Source organism: Neophocaena asiaeorientalis, unplaced genomic scaffold (genome assembly GCF_003031525.2).
Source record: "Neophocaena asiaeorientalis asiaeorientalis breed wild unplaced genomic scaffold, Neophocaena_asiaeorientalis_V1.1 scaffold524, whole genome shotgun sequence".
NCBI lineage: Eukaryota > Metazoa > Chordata > Mammalia > Artiodactyla > Phocoenidae > Neophocaena > Neophocaena asiaeorientalis.
In genome coordinates, this window is record NW_020172144.1 from 1,029,068 (window position 1) to 1,049,839 (window position 20,772).

Below are 20,772 nucleotides of genomic sequence, written 5' to 3' on the forward strand. Positions count from 1 at the left end.
ACAGGGGGGGGCCAAAAAAGTGGGAGGCCCCCTTCCCCAAAAAAAAAAAAAAAAAAAAAAAAAAAAAAAAAAAAAAAGAATGTTCTGGAGATTTCAAAATGGTTACTTTCTCCCTCCTCCCTGCTAGAGCAACAAGGAGGTCTTTCTTGACACTTTACCAGATAGCCTTGTGGGATTCCTGGAAGTAAAACCCAAGGAAGTGTGAGGGACCTCCCATGACTGTAGACTCCCAGAAGTTTCTCATTTACACAGCCTCCACACAGCCATCAGCTATTCACCAAAATTACCAAGTATTTCTTCCAGTTTATGGCAACAGGGGTGATGACTTCCAAGCTCTTACCTGTTGGAGCTGAAACTGGAATTCCACTTTACCATCCAAGCCCCTGTTATTTGTAGAGAGGGGATAAAAGAGGTATCTCCCAATAGGTTTGTTGGAAGGATTAAATAACATAATTCACGTAAACTATTTAGCCCAGTGCCTACTTCAAAATGCTCATTAGACTGAGAACTCTTTGAACTGAAGTTTAAAGAAATTAAGTGACATGCCCAAGTAAAATCTGAAAAAAAGCAGTGTCCAAATTCAAGCCCAGGTCTTAGGCTCCAAATTTATTGCTACATTTTATTTATTTTTTTAAATGAATTTATTTATTTTTGGCTGCATTGGGTCTTCGTTGCTGCATGCAGGCTTTCTCTAGTTGTGGCAAACAGGGGCTACTCTTTGTTGCAGTGCACGGGCTTCTCATTGCAGTGGATTCTCTTGTTGTGGAGCACGGGCTCTAGGCACGCGGGCTTCAGTAGTTGTGGCATGCAGGCTCCGTAGTTGTGGCTCGCGGCTCTAGAGCACCGGCTCAGTAGTTGTGGTGCATGGGCTTAGTTGCTCCACGGCATGTGGGACCTTCCTGGACCAGGGCTTGAACCCATGTCCCCTGCATTGGCAGGCAGATTCTTAACCACTGTGCCACCAGAGAAGTCCTAGTGCTACATTTTAAAAATAAGTTATTTTATTACACTCTTAATATCTAAAAAAATCCATACTAGAGGTTTACAAAGCATTGTCAAGTATTGGACTTGGTAAATATGTTTTCACAAATGGGTAAGAATAATTTATAATTAGCATTCAGATTTTAAAATATAAAAATAGTTGCTATGTGAGTCTTAAAATTCTGTAGAAATGACATTAATATGAGACTCTTTAAAAATAAATGCCCCTGGAAAAATCTGACCACCCTGATATTATCTTCTTCTGTTTTCCCCTGTCATTCTTACACATTTACACACATAATTTTTATATGGTTTTAAATGCCTACAATCCAACAAGTCAATACATACCAATTTACTTTGTATCCCCATTTGTCGGATAAGTAGATTTTATCAATGTCTCCAAATTTATAAAAAACTTTAAATAATACAAATTTCCAAAGTGCCTTCCAAAAACAATGACAATTTTTTTTTTGGATGAAACATTTCCATTTGACTTTTTTCAAGTATGGTAAAATAGACATAACAAAAAATTAACCATCTTAACCATTTTAACCATCTTAATCATTCAGTAGCATTAAGGATATTCACACTGTTGTGCAAACTATCTCCAGAACTCTTATCTTGCAAAACTGAACACTATACCTGAAACCTAACAGGACCCTGTGGAGCTCCTGGGCATGGAAGCCTTTCTGTGTCCCCCATTTCTTGTTTGTAGGGAATAGACTCCAGCCTCCATGACCTTTCCTGAGTCCCAAATGGCAGATTCGAGCAGTTATTAATCAGGGAAGGGAGGGGATGCAGAGACAAGGGAAGAGCAGTCAAGAAACAATAGTGCAGCCTTGGGACAGGGTCCTGGTTCCCCTTCAAGGGATACACATAACCATACAGTAAGTCCCCTACGTATGAGCCTTCAAGTTGCAAACTTTCAAAGATGTGAATGTGCACTCCATCAACATCAGGCATGAGTGAAATTGCAGCTTGCCCTCTGTCTCCTATTGCTGACGATCCTTCAGCTCTACCATCTCCCACCTCCTCTCCCTCCTCCAGTCAGTAACTCTCCTTGCCTGTTCACTCGATGCCAGCGCCTGTATGTCAGCTGTCTTACTGTACTACTGTACTTTTCAATGCACTGTACTGTAAGGTTAAACATGTCTTATTTTTCATGTTTGTTGGCTTTTTATATATTTGTGTGAAAAGTATTATGAACCTATTACAGTACAGTACTACGTAGCCAATTGTGTTAGTTGGGTACCTAGGTTAACTTTGTTGGACTTACAAACTGGACATACAAACGCTCTCTCAGAATAGAACTTGTTTGTATGTAGGGGACTTATTGTATCTTTAAGCTCTTCTGCAGAACTAAAACCCCCACCAAATGGAAGATGTTCCAGAGAGAAGGCCACACAGTTTGATAACCTCGAGAAGCTCATCAGGAGACCACCTGAGGCCAGATTAAAGGAATGCAGGCTCTGCACACACCCTGATCATTATTAGCAACCCCACCCTTGAACCACTGCTATAAAACTCCTCACCAAATCCCACCGGGTTGGGACACACAGTTTTTCAGGGCACAGGCCAGCTGTATCCCCCTTTGCCTGGCAAAGCAATAAAGCTATTCTTTGCCAAGACAGAGAACTTTACCCAGTTCTCTGTCTCCAAGATTTGATTCAGCACCAGTGCACAGAGGCCGAGTTTTCACCATCAAATTTGGCACCCAACATGGGGCTGACTTGCGGACAGTCCCACGGGGGTCCCCTGGTTGAATTGGACACTCCAAGGTTTTCTCCACGTCAGCCTCTTTCAAGAGAGCAAAGGATTGGAGAATTCCTTTAAAGGCCAGATCACCTGGGACCCTTGCCTAGAAAGGACGAGCCCCAGTTATACCCATTCCACCATCCCGGCAGCTGGAACTCCCAGGCGGGAGCAGATGGAAGAAGAGGGACCATCCTAGCAGCTGCTGAGGCCATCTTCATCTCAAGAACATTCCTGTCTTCTTCCTGCCCATGACGGTCTGAATGTCCTACTCTAAGGAATTATTTTGGGGAAGGAGAAAAGTAGTGTCTGGGACGTCATGATACCTCAGCCAGCATGTGGTACATCCCCTGGCATGGAGTCCGAGACCCCTTTGGCCCTGTCCATTGAGAGGAACCCTGGTTCCCATTTGGGGGATTTTTTATTCTGGGAAATCCCATTTGGAAGGCACACTGCTTGAACAGAGGTCACAGGCTAAGTTGGGACTTGGAAGCCAATTTGAGCCTTGTGCCATTTGGTTTTTAGTTTCTGTTTGCTTTTTGGTTTCTTTGGTTCAAAGCTTCTGTTGCTGGCATGGATTTTGGTTTGTTCCTGGTCCACCCATGAGTGTTCTATCAATCAAACATGGGAAGCGCTTCTTCTTAAATTCCATCTGATAGCCCCTGGGGAAAACCCTGGTAGACTGGTCGACCTATAGTTATAAACCTATGACTAAGAAAAAGGAATGAGATTCTATTGTAATTCTTTTTGGGCAACATACATTCTTGAAAATGAGGAAAGGTGGTCTTTGAATGGTAGCCTAAATTATATACTATCGTCCAGCTAGAGTTGTTTTGTCACAGGAATGAAAAGACAGGAGAAATTTCGTATGTTCAAGCACTCATGCAGCTACATAATAAAGAAAGTGAACAGTAATGTAATAGGAGGATGGTACAAAGAGAAAAGAAAGTCATTTTGTCCTAGAGCTGGTTGTTTCTGAAAGGGGAAAAAAATAAGGGACAAAATAATATGGATGCAGAATGTGATGGAAAGTGTGTGAAAAAGGGACACTGAGAAAAGAGCTGCGCATGATCAGGATTTTCTAACATTGAATTAAATCTATTTGGGTAAATGGATTTTGCTGGGAGTGGGCTGGGGCAAGACCGGATTTAGTTTCTCCCTCCAAAGTTTTCTGGGAATATTTTGGTAACAGCTTATGAGTTTCTTTGCCTTTAAGTGATCTGTATTTGCCTTTGAAATCTTTTCACTTTGGTTAAGTAAATAAGTATTGTTTGGCAGATTCTAAAAGTTCTTCTGACCTCCAGCCAACTTAGGTGCTTCAGAGGAACCTTGAGGCATCTCAGAGAAATACTAAATTAACATGTTAAATTACATGGGAAGCATTGTCAAGTCAGTAATTCCTAAAATTCTAGTATGTCCTGGTAAAATTTTATCAGTCATAATCCTAGTTATTTGTAAATGTTGTATGTCACAGCAATAACTAAGTTTCTTTTGTCAATCACTGTGACTAAATGTTTAACCATGACTTTTTAAGTCTTTCTGTGATTTATAGACAGTTATTATTATACTCTGATACTTTTGCAAAGTGCTTCATCTTCAAGAGGATTTATGTGAAGGACCCTTTTGACAAATACAGGTCTTCGATAAATTTCACATCACACTGCTGAACTGGGTCTACTACTAAAAGCACATGTACAATGCCTGTGTAACAACTGGGTATAAACAATAAAGTGTACGGGGTCTATAAAGTGTTTTCTCATTAACATACCTCTGAGCTTATTCAGATACCTGATCAGTTCTCCCCCAATGTGGACTACCTAGGCAAATATAAAGGAGGCATAGCACCAAGGGACCTCGTTTAGACCCAGAGCAAACAGCTCAATCACCCCAGCATCGAGGGACAAATATTTCCATCATCAATGTTTTCTACTGAAAGACTTGAAATCAAAAGAGGAAATGATGAAAGAAAAAAAAATCTGTACATATTGAGGTATGGGGAAGTCACTCTGGCTTATACATGGTTTAAGTTTAAAAAGTGGCCTATTTTGTGGCCCTTTGGACATGCATTGTAAATCTGCTTTGGCCATTGAGGAGGAGAATACATTTGAAGGTCAAAATGGAATAACTATGGTTCAGATATCCAAGGTAAAACTAAGTGACCATTGTGGAAGCTGTCACTCCTCCTACTTATAAATGGGTCTGTTGCACCAGAATGGTGGACCAAGGGATTGAGATCTTAATTATACAAGACTCGGATCCAGGACATGGAACTCAAATATTTTTAATTTGGTAGCCATTCCGCAAAATTTAGGCAGGACTACACCCCATTTCAGCAGTAAGTAGCCAGAGTGGCAGTAACCCCATTCCCTGAAAGATTTGGGGAAAGATAAAACTGAAAAGGGGGATTAAAACTGAATCCCCCTAAAACAAAGTTCGTCTGCCAAGTTTATGACTGTTTCTATCCAAAATGATTATTCCCTTTCTTGTCCAGCATCTGTTCTCAAGACTGAGGAGTATCAAAGAAAAGGGGGGAGAGAAACCGAGCAGGACTCTGTGGGGCTCCTGGGCACAGAAGCCTTTCTGTGTCCCACATTTCTTGTTCATAGGGAATAGGCTCCAGCCTCCACAACCTTCCCAGAGTCCCAAAGGACAAATTTGAACAGTTGCTAATCAGGGAAGGGAGGGGATGCAGAGACAAGGGAGGAGCAGTCAAGAAACACCGTGCAGCAGGGTCTTGGTTCCTCCTCAAGGGATACACATAACGTCTTTGAGCTCTTTACAGAACTAAAGCCCCCAATAAATGGAAGATGTTAACATTCTTCATTCTAGATTAAAGGAACCAGAGAAGTTCTTCAAGAGAACACCTGAGGCCAGATTAAAGGGACCACAGAAACTCATCAGATCACCTAAGGCCAGATTAAAGGAGTGCAGGCCCTGCACACACCCTAATCCTCATCAGCAACCCCACCCTTGAACCACTGCTATAAAACTCCTCACCAAATCCTCCTGGGGAAAGACACAGAGTTTTGAGGGGCACAAGCCCGCTGTGTCCCCATTTGCCTTGCAAAGAAACAAAGCTATTCTTTTCTACTTCGTCCAAAACTCTGTCTCTGAGATTCAATTTGGCACTGGTGTACAAAGGCCGAGTTTTTGGCATCATACCCACTAAACAACAACCTCCCTTTTATCCTTCCCCTGGCAACCACCATTCTACTATGAATTTGACTACTCTAGGTACCTCACAGAAGTGGAATCATACAGTCTTTGTCTTTTTGTGACTGGATAAGTCCACTCAGCAAAATGTCCTCAAATATGCATGAACATATACATCCATGCAGTGTATATGTCAGAATTTCTTTCCTTTCTAAGGCTGAATAGTATTTAATTTTATGTATATGCCACACTTTGTTTATCCATTCATCCACTGATGGACACTTGAGTTTCTTCCACCTTTCAACTATTGTGAATAATGCTGCTATGAACACAAGTGTACAAATATCTGTCCAAGTTCCTGCTTTCAATTATTTGGGGTATATACCCAGATGTGGATTTGTTGGATCATATGGCAATGCAATTTCTAATTTTTTGAGGTACCACCATACTATTTTCCACAGCAGCTGCACCATTTTACTTTTTACATTCCCAGTTAAATGTCCACAAGGGCTTCGATTCCTCTACATCCTAACTAATACATTATTTTGTGTTGCTGTTACTACTATAAAAAACAATAACAACGGGTATGAAATGGTATTGCATTGTCCATTTGATTTTTTTAATTATAAATTTTCTTGACAACTTTTTATAGGTTAGTACAAATAAATTTCAGTCTGATTTTTCTCCAAACTTTTCTTTCTTTCTTTTTTTTTTTTTGGTTGCGCCACACAGCTCGAAGGATCTTAATTCCCTGACCAGGGATTGAACCCAGGATGCCAGCAGTGGAAGTGCAGAGTCCTAACCACTGGGCCACCAGGGAATTTCCTCTCCAAACTTATTAATTCTGAATTAGAGGAAGCAAATTAGGTTTCTATAAGTTGGTTTTCTTCTTCAGTTAGTCTCTCCCTGAATGCTAATCAGTCTAAAATAAGGAGAAATTGTATTAAATGGCCCCCAAATATGCATGAATGCATCATGTGTGAGCAATAATTGGTAAGACTTAAAGTTTTTCTTAACCCTTAGATTCCATGTCATGCATATAGAATCTACTAATCTAAACAGCTACTAACTCCCTAGAATGCACCAACCACTTTCCTTCCTATTTATTCAGCATTCCTTTAATGCCAGGCAGTGCGGGGTGATGAGGGTAATAAGGATGAATAAGAAAATACTGCCCACATTACAACAATATTATGAAATAGATATAATTATTCCCACTTTATATTTGAGGAACCTGAAGATCCTTAGGTTTAGCATCTTGGCTAAGATCAGATACAGCTTGAGAAAGCTGTAATTCAAATTCAAATCTTAAAAAAAAAAAAAAAAAAATTCAAATCTTACTCCAAAGCTCACGTTTTCTACTATTCCATACTGTGCTCTGTACTATCAATGGTTCACTTTTTAAAAAGTAATATTCACCTGTAATTTCTATTTTTTACTTTAGATTTCCAATGTTGGGTTTTGAGAGGAATGACACAATATGGGGAAACAAAACACAAAACAAAACAAAACAAACCTGTAAAACTTCGAAGACATCCAGGAGTTGATAAGGAATTGGAAACACTTTATCAAGCAATGTTATCAAAGCATGCAAAGTCAAAAGAATATTTTGATACAAACAAAAATAGTAAATCCTAGAAAGAACTTTAAGTATCTGAAGCTTGTTTAAAAAAAAAAACTGACACACCTTCCAAAGCTCACTAGCCTGCCAAAAATTAGAATGTTATTCCTAAGCAGTCTGTTTCCTAGATATGATTTTAATCACAAGTAGAAGATCCTTCCAGTCCCACATAAAACTCTCTAGGAGACAGAAACATTAAAATAAGATTTAAATATCCAAAGAATCAACAACTGCATTGATTATCCATTTTAAACAAACAAAAAAGAAGAGAAAAAAACAAAAACCATAATGCTCTGGCTGAGGAAACTTATACAGAAATGACAGAAATTCAAAAATAATTTTTCCTATCCCATTTCAAAAATTCCCCTTTCAGTAAAACAAATAAAATTAAGTCCTTTTAAAAAAAAATTAACTTGATTATAAAATTTTTAATTCTTCTATTTGTTAATATAACTATGTTACATTTTTTAATCTAGGAAAAAAGATAAGTTATACTATGTTAAAGTACAAAAATGCTACAAATAAGCATGATTTCAATGTATATAAACTTACAGAAAAATTTTATAAATAGAGCAAGAAACCCATCATAGATTTAGTTACTTTTCCTTACCAATATTCTCACTACTTGTATCAAGATTAATCCCTAAATGTTGAAGAAGAGCTAGGTGCAATGGCTATCCAGAAACTTAATCCTCCTTTACAACTTAAAAAAATTTCAAGATTAAATATGAACAATTCAAAATACATGTATGTTTTTATTTTTTAAAGACATGCTAATGAATACCATGGCTCTCAAAAAATGTTTGTTGAGCCAGATGAAATAAAAGCATATAGCTTACCTGAAAGAAAAAGGAAAAAACCCCTAACAATAGTTTTATGTGCTTTTAAGTGTAGATTTTGGGGGAAACAGTAAGTAATGTTTTGATTAAAACATAAACACTTTTAATTAATTCAAATGATCTGAATGCAACAATATTTATTGAATTCCTACCATGTGCTGTACACTCTGCAAGACACTGAATATAAAGAAGGGATCTCCCCACCCTCTTTGAGCTTATAAGGTAATGGATATATCCTTCAAAACTATCCTTTTTCTTTTGCGTGATTCCATGCTCATCAAGAAACTTTAGAAATATAGATTTGCCCTCGCCAAAAGCTTAATACACATAAAAAAATATATGATATTGCAGAGGTCAGCTTTCTGATCAATGTATCAACATACCCCTATTTAAATTAATAAATCATTATTCAGGTTTGCACATCACTCTTCACAAGTTTAGTTAGCTTGTGTGAATCCTCAAAGCTAGGTCTATTCTTATTAATTGGTTAATTATAATTCTTATTAATTGGATAATCAATCAATTAATTAATAATCTATTCTTATTAATTTCTGAAACTTCAGAGTTCAGAATCAAATATAGGAGTGGAATATGTGTAAACAAAGATGATATCAGCATATGAATCTCTAGTTTATCCTCAGACAACATACTTTTATTTCATCATGGCCTTCAAACTGCAGTTACTTAACTCATAAAACTGTTATAAAGAGTAAATGAGACTCCCTCTTTTGAAAGCACCAGGATCACAGCTAACTGCTGAACAACCATCAACAGAAAGACACTGGAACTCATAAAAAAAAATACCCCACAACCAAAGACAAAGGAGAAGCCACAGTGAGACAGTAGGAGGGGCACAATCACAGCAAAATCAAATCCCATAACTGCTGGGTGGGCGACTCACAAACTGGAGAACACTTATACCACAGAAGTCCACCCACTGGAGTTCACTCCCAACCTGGGGGTCCAGCAACAGGAGGAGGAATTCCCAGAGAATCAGACTTTGAAGGCTAGCGGGATTTGACTGCAGAACTTCACAGAACCGGGGGAAAGAGAGACTCCACCCTTGGAGGACGCACACCAAGTAGTCTGCACGTCAGGACATGGGGGAAAGAGAAATGATCCCATAGGAAACTGAACCAGAACTACCTGCTAGTGTTTGAGGGTCCCCTGCAGAGTCAGGGGGATGGCTGTGGCTCACCACAGGGACAAGGACACTGGCAGCAGAAGTTCTGGGAAGTACTCCTTGGCATGAGCCCTCCCAGAGTCCGCCATTACCCCACCAAAGAGAATGTAGGCTCCAGGGCCAGGTCGCCTCAGGCCAAACAATCAACAGGGAGGGAACCCAGCTCCACCGATCAGCAGACAAGCTGATTAAAGCTTTACTGAGATGTGCCCAACAGAGTAACACCCAGCTCTACCAACCACCAGTCCCTCCCATCAGGAAACTTGCACAAGCCTCTTAGAGAGCCTCATCCACCAGAGGGCAGACAGCAGAAGCAAGAAGAACTACAATCCCACAGGCTATAGAACGAGAACCACATTCACGAAAAGAAGGACAAAATGAAAAGGCAGAGGACTATGTACCAGATGAAGAAACAAGATAAAACCCCTGAAAAGCAACTAAATGAAGTGGAGATAGGCAACCTTCCAGAAAAAGAATTCAGAATAATGGTAGTGAAGATGATCCAGGACCTTGGAAAAAGAATAGACGCAAATATCGAGAAGATGCAAGAAATGTTTAACAAAGACCTAGAAGAATTAAAGAACAAACAAACAGAGATGAACAATACAATAACTGAAATGAAAAATACACTAGAAGGAATCAATAGCAGAATAACTGAGGCAGAAGAACGGATGAGTGACCTGGAAGACAGAATGGTGGAAAGCACTGCCACAGAACACAATAAAGAAAAAAGTATGAAAAGAAATGAAGAAAGCCTAAAAGACCTGTGGGACAACATTAAACGCAACAACATTCACATTATAGTGGTCTCAGAAGGAGAGGAGAGAGAGAAAGGACCCAAGAAAATATTTGAAGTGATTATAGTTGAAAACTTCCCTAACATAGAAAAGGAAATAGCCACTCAAGTCCAGGAAGTGCAGAGAGTCCCAGGAAGAATAAACCCAAGGAGAAACACTCCAAGACACACAGTAATCAAATTGACAAAAATTAAAGACAAAGAAAAATTATTAGAAGCAACAAGGGAAAAACAACAAATAACATACAAGAGAACTCCCATAAGGTTAACAGCTGATTTCTCAGCAAAACCTCTACAAACCAGAAGGGAGTGGCGTGATATATTTAACATGATGAAAGGGAAGAAACTACAACCAAGATTTCTCTACCCAGCAAGGATCTCATTCATTTGACGGAGAAATCAAAGATTTACAGACAAACAAAAGCTAAGAGAATTCAGCACCACCAAACCAGCTCTGTGATGAATGCTAAAGAAACTTCTCTAAGTGAGAAACACAAGAGAAAAAAAAGATACAAAAAAACCCCAAAACAATTAAGAAAATGGTAATAGGAACACACATATCGATTAATTACCTTAAATGTGAATGGCTTAAATGCTCCAACCAAAAGACAGAGGCTCGCTGAATGGATACAGAAACAAGAGCCGTATATATGCTGTCTACAAGAGACCCACTTCAGACCTAGGGACACACAGACTGGAAGTGAGGGGCTGGAAAAAGTTATTCCATGCAAATGGAAATCAAAGAAAGCTGGAGTAGCAATACTAATATCAGAAAAATAGACTTTAAAATGAAGAATGTTACAAGAGACAAGGAAGGACACTACATAATGATCAAGGGATCAATCCAAGAAGATATAACAATTATAAAAATATATGCAACCAACATTGGAGCACCTCAATACATAAGGCAACTGCTAACATCTATAAAAGAGGAAATCGACAGTAACACAGTAATAGTGGGGGACTTTAACACCTCACTTACACCAATGGACAGATCATCCAAACAGAAAATTAATAAGGGAACACAAACTTTAAATGACACAACAGACCAGACAGATTTAATTGATATTCATAGGATATTCCATCTGGAAACAGCAGATTACACTTTTTTCTCAAGTGCACATGGAACATTATCTAGGATAGATCACATCTGAGGTCACAAATCAACCCTCAGTAAATTTAAGAAAACTGAAATCATAGCAAGCATCTTTTCAGACCGCAACGCTATGAGATTAGAAATCAATTACACGGAAAAAAAAAAAAAACGTAAGAAACACAAGCACATGGAGGCTAAACAATACATTACTAAATAACCAAAAGATCACTGAAGAAATCAAAGAGAAAATCAAAAACTACCTAGAAACAAATGACAATGAAACACAACGATCCAAAACCTATGGGATGCAGCAAAAGCAGTTCTAAGAGGGAAATTACAGCAATACAAGCCTACCTCAAGAAACAAGAAAAATCTCAAATAAGCCATCTAACCTTATACCTAAAGGAAGTAGAATGAAGAACAAATAAAACCCAAAGTTAGTAGAAGGAAAGAAATCATAAAGATCATTGCAGAAACAAATGAAATAGAAACAAAGAAAACAATAGCAAAGATCAATAAAACTAAAAGCTAGTTCTCTGAGAAGATAAACAAAATTGATAAACCTTTAGCCAGACTCATCAAGAAAAAGAGGGACAGGACTCAAATCAATGAAATTAGAAATGAAAAAGGAGAAGTTACAATGGACACCACAGAAATACAAAGCATCATAAGAAACTACTATAAGCAACTCCATGCCAATAAAATGGAAAACCTGGAAGAAATGGACAAATTCTTAGAAAGGTATAATCATCAAAGCCTGAACCAGGAAGGAATAGAAAATATGAACAGACCAATCACAAGCACTAAAATTGAAACTGTGACTAAAAATCTTCCAACAAACAAAAGTCCAGGACCAGATGGCTTCACAGGTTCTATCAAACATTTAGAGAGGAGCTAACACCACCCTTCTCAAACTCTTCCAAAATATTGCAGAGGAAGGAACACTCCCAAACTCACTCTACGAGGCCACCATCACCCTGATACCAAAACCAGACAAAGATACTACAAAAATATAAAATTACAGACCAATATCACTGATGAATATAGATGCAAAAATCCTCAACAAAATACTAGCAAACAGAATCCAATAGCACATTTAAAGGATCATACACCATGATCAAGTGGGATTTATCCCAGGGATGCAAGGATTCTTCAATATACGCAAATCAAACTCCGTGAAACACCATATTAACAAATTGAAGAATTAAAAACCATATGATCGTCTCAATAGATGCAGAAAAAGCTTTCGACAATATTCAACACCCATTTATGATAAAAACACTCCAGAAAGTGGACATAGAGGGAACCTACCTCAACATAATAAAGGCCATATACAACAAAACCCACAGCAAACATCATTCTCAGTGGTGAAAAACTGAAAGCATTTCCTCTAAGATCAGGAACAAGACAAGGATGTCCACTCTTGCCACTATTATTCAACATAGTTTTGGAAGCCCCAGCCACGGCAATCAGAGAAAAATAAATAAATAAAAGGAATACAAATTGGAAAAGAAGTAAAACTGTCACTGTTTGCAGATGACATGATACTATACATAGATATTCCTAAAAATGCCACCAGAAAACTTCTAGAGCTAATCAATGAATTTGGTAAAGTTGCAGGATACAAAATTACTGCACAGAAACCTCTTTCATTCCTATACACTAAGAACAAAAAATCTGAAAGAGAAATTAAGGAAGCACTCCCATTTACCACTACAACGAAAAGAATAAAATACCTAGGAATAAACCTACCTAAGGAGACAAAAGACCTGTATGCAGAAAACTGTAAGACACTGATGAAAGAAATCAAAGACGATACAAACAGATGGAGAGATATACCATGTTCTTGGATTGGAAGAATCAACATTGTGAAAATGACTGTACCACCCAAAGCAATCTACAGACTCAGTGCAATCCCTATCAAATTACCAATGGCATTTTTTACAGAACCAGAACAAAAATTCTTAAAATTTGTATGGAGACACAAAAGCCTCTGAATAGCCAAAGCAGTCTTGAGGGGACAAAACGGGGTGGGAGGAATCAGGCTCCCAGACTTCAGACTATACTACAAAGCTACAATAATCAAGACAATATGGTACTGGCACAAAAACAGAAATATAGATCAATGAAACAGGATAGAAAGCCCGGAGATGAACCCACGCACCTATGGTCAACTAATCTATGACAAAGGAGGCAAGGATATACAATGGGGATAAGACAGTCTCTTCAATAAGTGGTGCTGGGAAAACTGGACAGCTACATGTAAAAGAATGAAATCAGAACACTTCCTAACACCATACACATAAATAAACTCAAAATGGATTAAAGACCTAAGTGTAAAACCGGACACTATAAAACTCTTAGAGGAAAACATAGGAAAAACACTCTTTGACATAAATCACAGCAAGGTCGTTTTTGACCCACCTCCTAGAGAAATGGAAATAAAGACAAAACTAAACAAATGGGACCTAATGAAATTTACAGGCTTTTGCACAGCAAAGGAAACCACAAACAAGACGAAAAGACAACCCTAAGAATGGGAGAAAATATTTGCAAATGAATCAACGGACAAAGGATTAATCTCCAAAATATATAAACAGCTCATGAAGCTCAATAGTAAAACAACAACCCATTCAAATAAATGTGCAGAAGACCTAAATAGACATTTCCCCAAAGCACACATACAGATGGCCAAGAGGCACATGAACAGCTGCTCAACATCACTAATTATCAGAGAAATGCAAATCAAAACTACAATGAGGTATCACCTCACACCAGTTAGTATGGGCATCATCAGAAAATCTACAAACAACAAATGCTGGAGAGGGTGTGGAGAAAAGGGAACCCTCTTGCTCTGTTGGTGGGAATGTAAATTGATACAGCCACCATGGACAGTATGGAGGCTCCTTTAAAAACTAGAAACAGAATTACCATATGACCCAGCAATCCTACGATTGGGCATATACCCAGAGAAAACCATAATTCAAAAAGACACATGAAAAAAAAAAAAAAAAAAAACATGAACCCCAATGTTCATTGCAGCACTATTTCCAATAGCCAGGTCATGGAAGCAACCTAAATGCCCATTGACAGACGAATGGATAAAGAAGATGTGGTACATGTATACAACAGAACATTACTCAGCCATAAAAAGGAACAATATTGGGTCATTTGTAGAGACGTGGATGGACCTACTGACTGTCATGCAGAGTTAAGTCAGAAAAAGAAAAGTATCATATATTAATGAATGTATGTGGAATCTAGAAAAGTGGTACAGATGAACTGGTTTGCAAGGTAGAAATAGAGACATGGATGTAAAGAACAAACATATGGACACCAAGGGGGAAAAGCGGGGGTTGGGGGAGGGATGAATTGGGAGATTGGGATTCACATATATATACTAATATGTATAAAATAGATAACTAATAAGAACCTGCTGTATAAAAAAATAAAATAAAATAAAATTCAAAGAAAACAAACAAAAAATAAGGAGTAAATGAGATATACAACAGTGCTTCTCAAACTTTAATGTGCATGTGGATGACCTGCAGGTGTGCTTAAATGCAGACTCTGATTCAGTAGGTCAGGGGCAGGGACTGAGCTCCTTCCTTTCTGATAAGCTCCCAGTGATACCAGGCTGCTGCCCACAGCAGGAGGGGACAGACTGCTCAGTCCAGCTGACTGTTCCCTCCCATTTATGGATGTCTTATCTCCCTTACTGATCTCACCTTCCTTGGGAGAAAAAAATATTTTTTTCAGTATTTGTATCCTCCGAAGTTCTAACCTAATCAGAATGCCTTCCATATGGTAGGCATTAAACACATGCCAACTGAATGAATGACATCCAGCTTTTAACAGTCATTACTTCTTCTATGGCTATAGACAGAATTGTTTCTTCTTTGAATTAGCTTAAATAGAAACGTATTTTTGAAAACTGAGAAATCAAAACAGCTTTCAATCTACTTTTTTCAAATGAAGAAAAAAAATTGTATTTGCCTCATAATACAGAGCTTTTTTTCCTCAGGCTAACCTAATCATCTTTTTTAAAAATCCACGATTAACTTGTTAAAATTATATTCTAATGATTCTTCCATTTTTTTTGTAAATAATAATTTAATAAATCAAAGTAAGTCATCTGGTTTTCTGGGGAAGTTTTAAAACTAATACCAAAAAAAAGTAATCATTTTCTTAGGATGTACCTTATACTTTTAAAGCAGCACGATAAAATTATAATGACATCTTAGGAAAGGTAACATTTAAAAAATAAGTCTGACTTTTAGATTAACGGCACCATAAAAAAAATCAAATATTATTGCTATCAGTAGGTAGCTCTTTTGCAGTTTCTCCGCTGATTTTCTGTGATCACCGTGACAAGTGACTAAGTATCTAGGGCTGGCTTCTACACTTGTAAATACTGTTAACCTGATTACATCTTTGTTCCATGCTGAGAAAAATGGTATGTTGATGTTTCAAGCACTCAAGAAAAGAACAAAGGTGGAGTATTATTTTCATTTCTAAGATGTTTACCTCTACAGTTTCATGGCCTTTTTGATGTTTTTGCGATGAGTTCGCCAATTACCAAAATAGACAATTATTTTTGAGTAACTAACGTAGGATAGTAACCAAGGATCAAGTTTTTAAGCAAACCGCCGAATTAAAACAACGTAACGGTCTTGCAAGTAAACATGGATAACCGGGTTTTCGCCTCCCCACACATTAAGCACATCAATCCCCCCGATATGGCGACCCGGAGCCCCGAGGCCCAGTCCCGCCTCTGACGCCGCGGCCGCGCGCGCTGGCCCGGCTGGTACCGCAGCAGAGGCCAGGCCGGCGCACAGCGCTCTACGAGTTCCCTCTGGAGTTTGCTCTTTCGTCTTTATTAAAGTTGTTTTTTGTTTTTTCGTTTAAGACAATACACCAGGCGGGTAGCACAGCGCCGGCCACCGAGCAGGCACTTCGGAACCTAGAGGCTCGGAGAGAGCGGTACTGCCCTCGAGGTACTCCTCCTACGTCCCCATTACGGAGGCAAAATGGTGGCCGCGAACGCCAGCCCGCTGGCCCGGGCGGGGTTTCGGCGCGGCAGGGGAGGAGCCCGCCAGACTAAAGGCCGGATCGGTCCTCACGCAGGCCCGCCCCGGGGCCCACAGCCCGAGAAGCTGCCGGCGTGGCGCCTGCGGCAACCAGAGCCCGATCGAGGGCTTGGAGGCGGCGTCCCCGAGACCGTGAACAAGGACGCCATTATGGCCCTCCCCTGCCAGCGCTTCGGCCACAACCCGCGCTGGAAGCGAGGCTCGGGGCTCGGAAAAAGGGACGAGGAAGGGGATCGGAACCAGGGCCGGGCGGGAACCGAGAAGCGGGAGGGGCGGGAGGGGCGGAATGACTGCCAGGCGGGAGCGGAGGGGCGGGGCGAGGCGAGGCAGAGGTAGGGTGACCCACCCTGCCCGGAGCTCCCCCGTGCGGCCTGGGATCGCGGCGGGCGGCTAGGGCTGCGCTCCTGCGGCGCCTCTTACCTGTGCCTTCCCTGTCTCTGTCGTCCGCCATCTTGTTGCGGCGCCGTCGCCGGGGAGAGCGCTGTCGCTAAGCTATGTCGCGGCGTCCTGGACCCCCGCAGCCCTGCGGCTAGTCGGCCCTGGAGGATAGGCGGCTCCGAATCTCGAAGGAAGAAGACCCTGGGTGTGGGTGGGGGAGGGAAAGCTTGGAGCGCGCGCCCTCCCCCTTCCCGCCATGACTCTCTGGCGCCCGGGAGACCGGAAGCCCGGACCCGCCGCTCGCGACCACTGAGCCGCGTCTGGGGCTTCAGCCTATCCCTTCAGTACCGAGGCCTGAGCCCTGGTTTTCCTGGCGTGAAGTGTTTAATAATAAAGTTCCGAAACCCTCTTTTCCCTTGTTTATGATCCGTTTGGGGACACAATGCTCTCCCCCTCCCCTCCAGTTTGTAGGATGTGGCGTTGCTCGATTTTTTTTTACTGCATATTTTAAAACGCAATTGGAAAGACGGGTGCAGAACTCGGCTCCGGGGTGACAGAACCAACCGGCAATCCCACCTCTTCTTCCCGTCCACACCCCGCGGAGAGGCCGGACCTGCCCCACTTCTGGCCCCCCGTTTTCTCCCGTCCAGTGCTCGCCGCTCGCTCCCAGAGACGGGGACTGCACGGCGGGCGAGAGCTGGAGCTGGGACGGAAAACTGGGCCGGCGCGGGAGGAGACCAGAGCCATTAAACTGTTATTACTGGAGGAGCGGAATCGCTGTAGAAAAACGTGTAAAATCGGCGCAAACACTGCGCCGTCAAGGCTGCAATTTCTGATACAAAATAGAAGGTTCTCATAGCAACAGAAATGTGCCCATCTTATGCTCACTGTTACGTACATGAAATTTCTTGTGAAATTTGACAAGACCTCAAGTTAAAATTACTGGGAAGGAAAGTTTTAAATCTCGCTTTTCTAAAACTTCGAAGCCGTGGCATGATGTTAAGTTTTCGTCTCATTTTAAGGAAAAGTTCACTATACTAGAATATTTTCTTTTAAAAATGATTTTTGAGTAATATGCCTAATGGTATGGTTCAAACAAATATATATTTTCAAACGAGTTTTAGATGCTATTTAAATGCATGTGTGTACTAATTTAATTACTTGATTTTATGTAAAAATCGATTATAAACTAAATATTAAGAGGCCTTCAAAATAAAAGGGTATTTAATGGTTTTACTGAGTTTTTATGTTCATATTATTCTGGTTCTGTAATCCCTCAGTAAACCCTAAAGAAAACTGACTAATTCTTTATTAAAATATTTTTTTCTGTAGGAGATATATTTCTGTAGGTGCTGCGATCAGCATTCTCTCTGAAATTGACTATAAACAATTGAATCCACAAAATGGCTCATATTAGAAGATATATACTTACATAAGATGAATACAATCGTGAACAGTAAGGTCTTAATGCCGAAAAATGGGGGAAAGTAGTCATCAGCACTCATGTATATTTAAATTTCATAGTCATCATTGTCTAGCTATTGGTTTTTAAAAGATCCCTCTTTCCATATAGACGATGAAGGCCTTTGAAATAAACGTGGGAAGCCCCAGCATTAGTCTTCAGGCCTGCTACTGTGCCTTTTCATATGCTGCTTTCAGTTCCTTTTTACGGAATGACTTTCCCTCCTCTCTCTCTAACATTCACCCTCCCACAGACACACATATGTCCCCTCCCTGTTGTCAGTGACCTCCTTAAAGGTCATGCACTCCTTGAAGCTTTCCCTATCAACCCGTTACTCTGAGGTACTATAGCCATACTGTAGACCCAAATCACGTTGATTTTCAGTGACTTGTTTCCCCCTAACAAACGGTAAGCTCTGGAGGACAGGAAGTGCTTTATTTGTCCATATATCCGCAGTGCCTAGAACAGCTTTTCAATGTTTATGTCTAAAATAATGTGCATTTTTAAAATTAGGACAGAATTTAGTATTCTCAATGACTTATTAAGAAACAAAGCTTTTCATTGTCTAGATTTTTTCAAGCCACGTTTATCTCTAATATAATATCTCTAGCATATTTAAGGCAACACTCTCTAAATTTGGATGAGTAAAAAAGTTTATGTTAATTAACTCCTCCCCCCAATTAGATTTGAAGACTGGATCCTAATATATGCACCTTTTGTATACCCACAGTACCTATCCCAATTTGGGGCACATACTATGAGCTTAATACGTACTTTTCAATTGACTAATTAGCTGATTAGACATAAAAGTCTGTGATGATTCTGGAAAACTTTCCACAAAGTGAAAAAAAAATGGTTATCCAAGTGACAATTTAAGCCCACTCTGCCAATCAGTGGGGCCAGAGGGATGTGTACAGGTTATGTCTTTTTGCATGATTGAATTTATAGTGTTAAATTTCTTCTCACAGGCATCTGTTCTGTGCCCATGAGGGACACAGAAATGTTTCTTCTGATTACAGCTGACTCACTTACCTAAGGTGTGGGTAAAGTGGAAAGGGTAAGTGGTGTGAATAACGCAAAATGACAGTAAAAAATCTTCGCAGCACCTTTACTGTCCTAGTATGGAGATTGTTGGCATCTCCTTGGACTAAGAACAATTTTTTTTTAAACTGGATTTTCCTCAGCCATTGCCCTGTACTGACCTCATGATCCTATGCAAGGCGTGTAATCTCTTTAAAACTTAGCTAACTTAGAAAAATGGAGATAGCAATGTCCAAGCTCCTTGCCTTAGAGTTTTCACGAGACTGAATAGATGTAACTGAAAGCTTTGAAAATTTTAGAGAACTTGCGAGGAATCCCCACTTCCATGTAGGAAGGAGTACTTAGAGGTCAAACCCCAACTTCTTTTCTGAGATTCAGCTTCGACTTGAAGAGTTTCCTTTTCCAGTGCTTCAGCTACACGCTCGGGAGGTGGTCTGACTCTAGGTCTTACACAGGTTACTACTAGAATCTGCTGCCTGCCTGATGTGATCTAACTTACATGATAGAGCTTCATCTTAAGTTTGTGGCCCCTTCCTGATTTCCACCTTGCCATTTTTAAATCTTTCCAAGCATGAGCAGCCTTAAGCATATCTAGCTTCCTTGGGCTCTAGACCCAGGAAAATGAGAGGCATGCTGTTACTTCTCTGGTCTAATTCCAGTTTTCTAATGGAAGCTGCCTCCCTTCCCTGGATGACTAACATCAAGAATGTCCGGCCTTGGGGCCTCCCTGGTGGCGCAGTGGTTGAGAGTCCGCCTGCCGATGCAGGGGCCGTGGGTTCGTGCCCCAGTCCGGGAAGATCCCACGTGCCGTGGAGCGACTGGGCCCGTGAGCCATGGCCGCTGAGCCTGCGCGTCCGGAGCCTGTGCTCCGCAACGGGAGAGGCCACAACAATGAGAGGCCCGCGTACCGCAAAAAAAAAAAAAGAATGTCCAGCCTTTCAAGGAAGACACTACTCCTACACTACCCCTACCCATAAGGCAAGTAACCTTACCCTGTGATCTCAAAAGGAGAACCTTATTAGAATACAACAGGATAAGAGTACAGTTTCATTACAGTTACAATAATAAAAATAACTCTTTAAATACTTTGTATATATTATCTCTTTTAATCTTTATGAGGCTGATAGTATCTCCGTTTTACAGGTGAAAAAGCTACATATTCACATTAATGGCCTGTTTGAGGTTTCAAAACTGGTTGGTAAGAGCTGGCTAGGAATCTAGTTCTGATTCCAGAGCCACTCTGCTATCCTGCTTCTTTATAAATGTAAGATATCATCGTTATATTCTATTTCGTAACCTGAATATTTAGAGAAGAATGTTAAGGGCAAAAATTCTGGGTGGAATTTGTCACCTTCCTCCCCCACTTGTTTTTTTTACTGC

At 40.2% G+C, this 20,772-nt stretch overlaps 1 protein-coding gene across 1 annotated transcript in view; it reads right to left on the reverse strand.

Moving 5' to 3' along the window:
• The window catches only part of DRC8 (dynein regulatory complex subunit 8), a 130,659-nt gene extending 112,557 nt beyond the window's left edge, over positions 1-18,102 (reverse strand). Inside the window, exon 1 of the mRNA XM_024754439.1 lies at positions 16,932-18,102. Within this exon, the coding sequence (XP_024610207.1) occupies positions 16,932-16,962 (31 nt within the window). The 5' untranslated portion in view covers positions 16,963-18,102. The remainder of the gene's footprint in view (positions 1-16,931) is intronic.
• Positions 18,103-20,772: the final 2,670 nt, after the last annotated feature.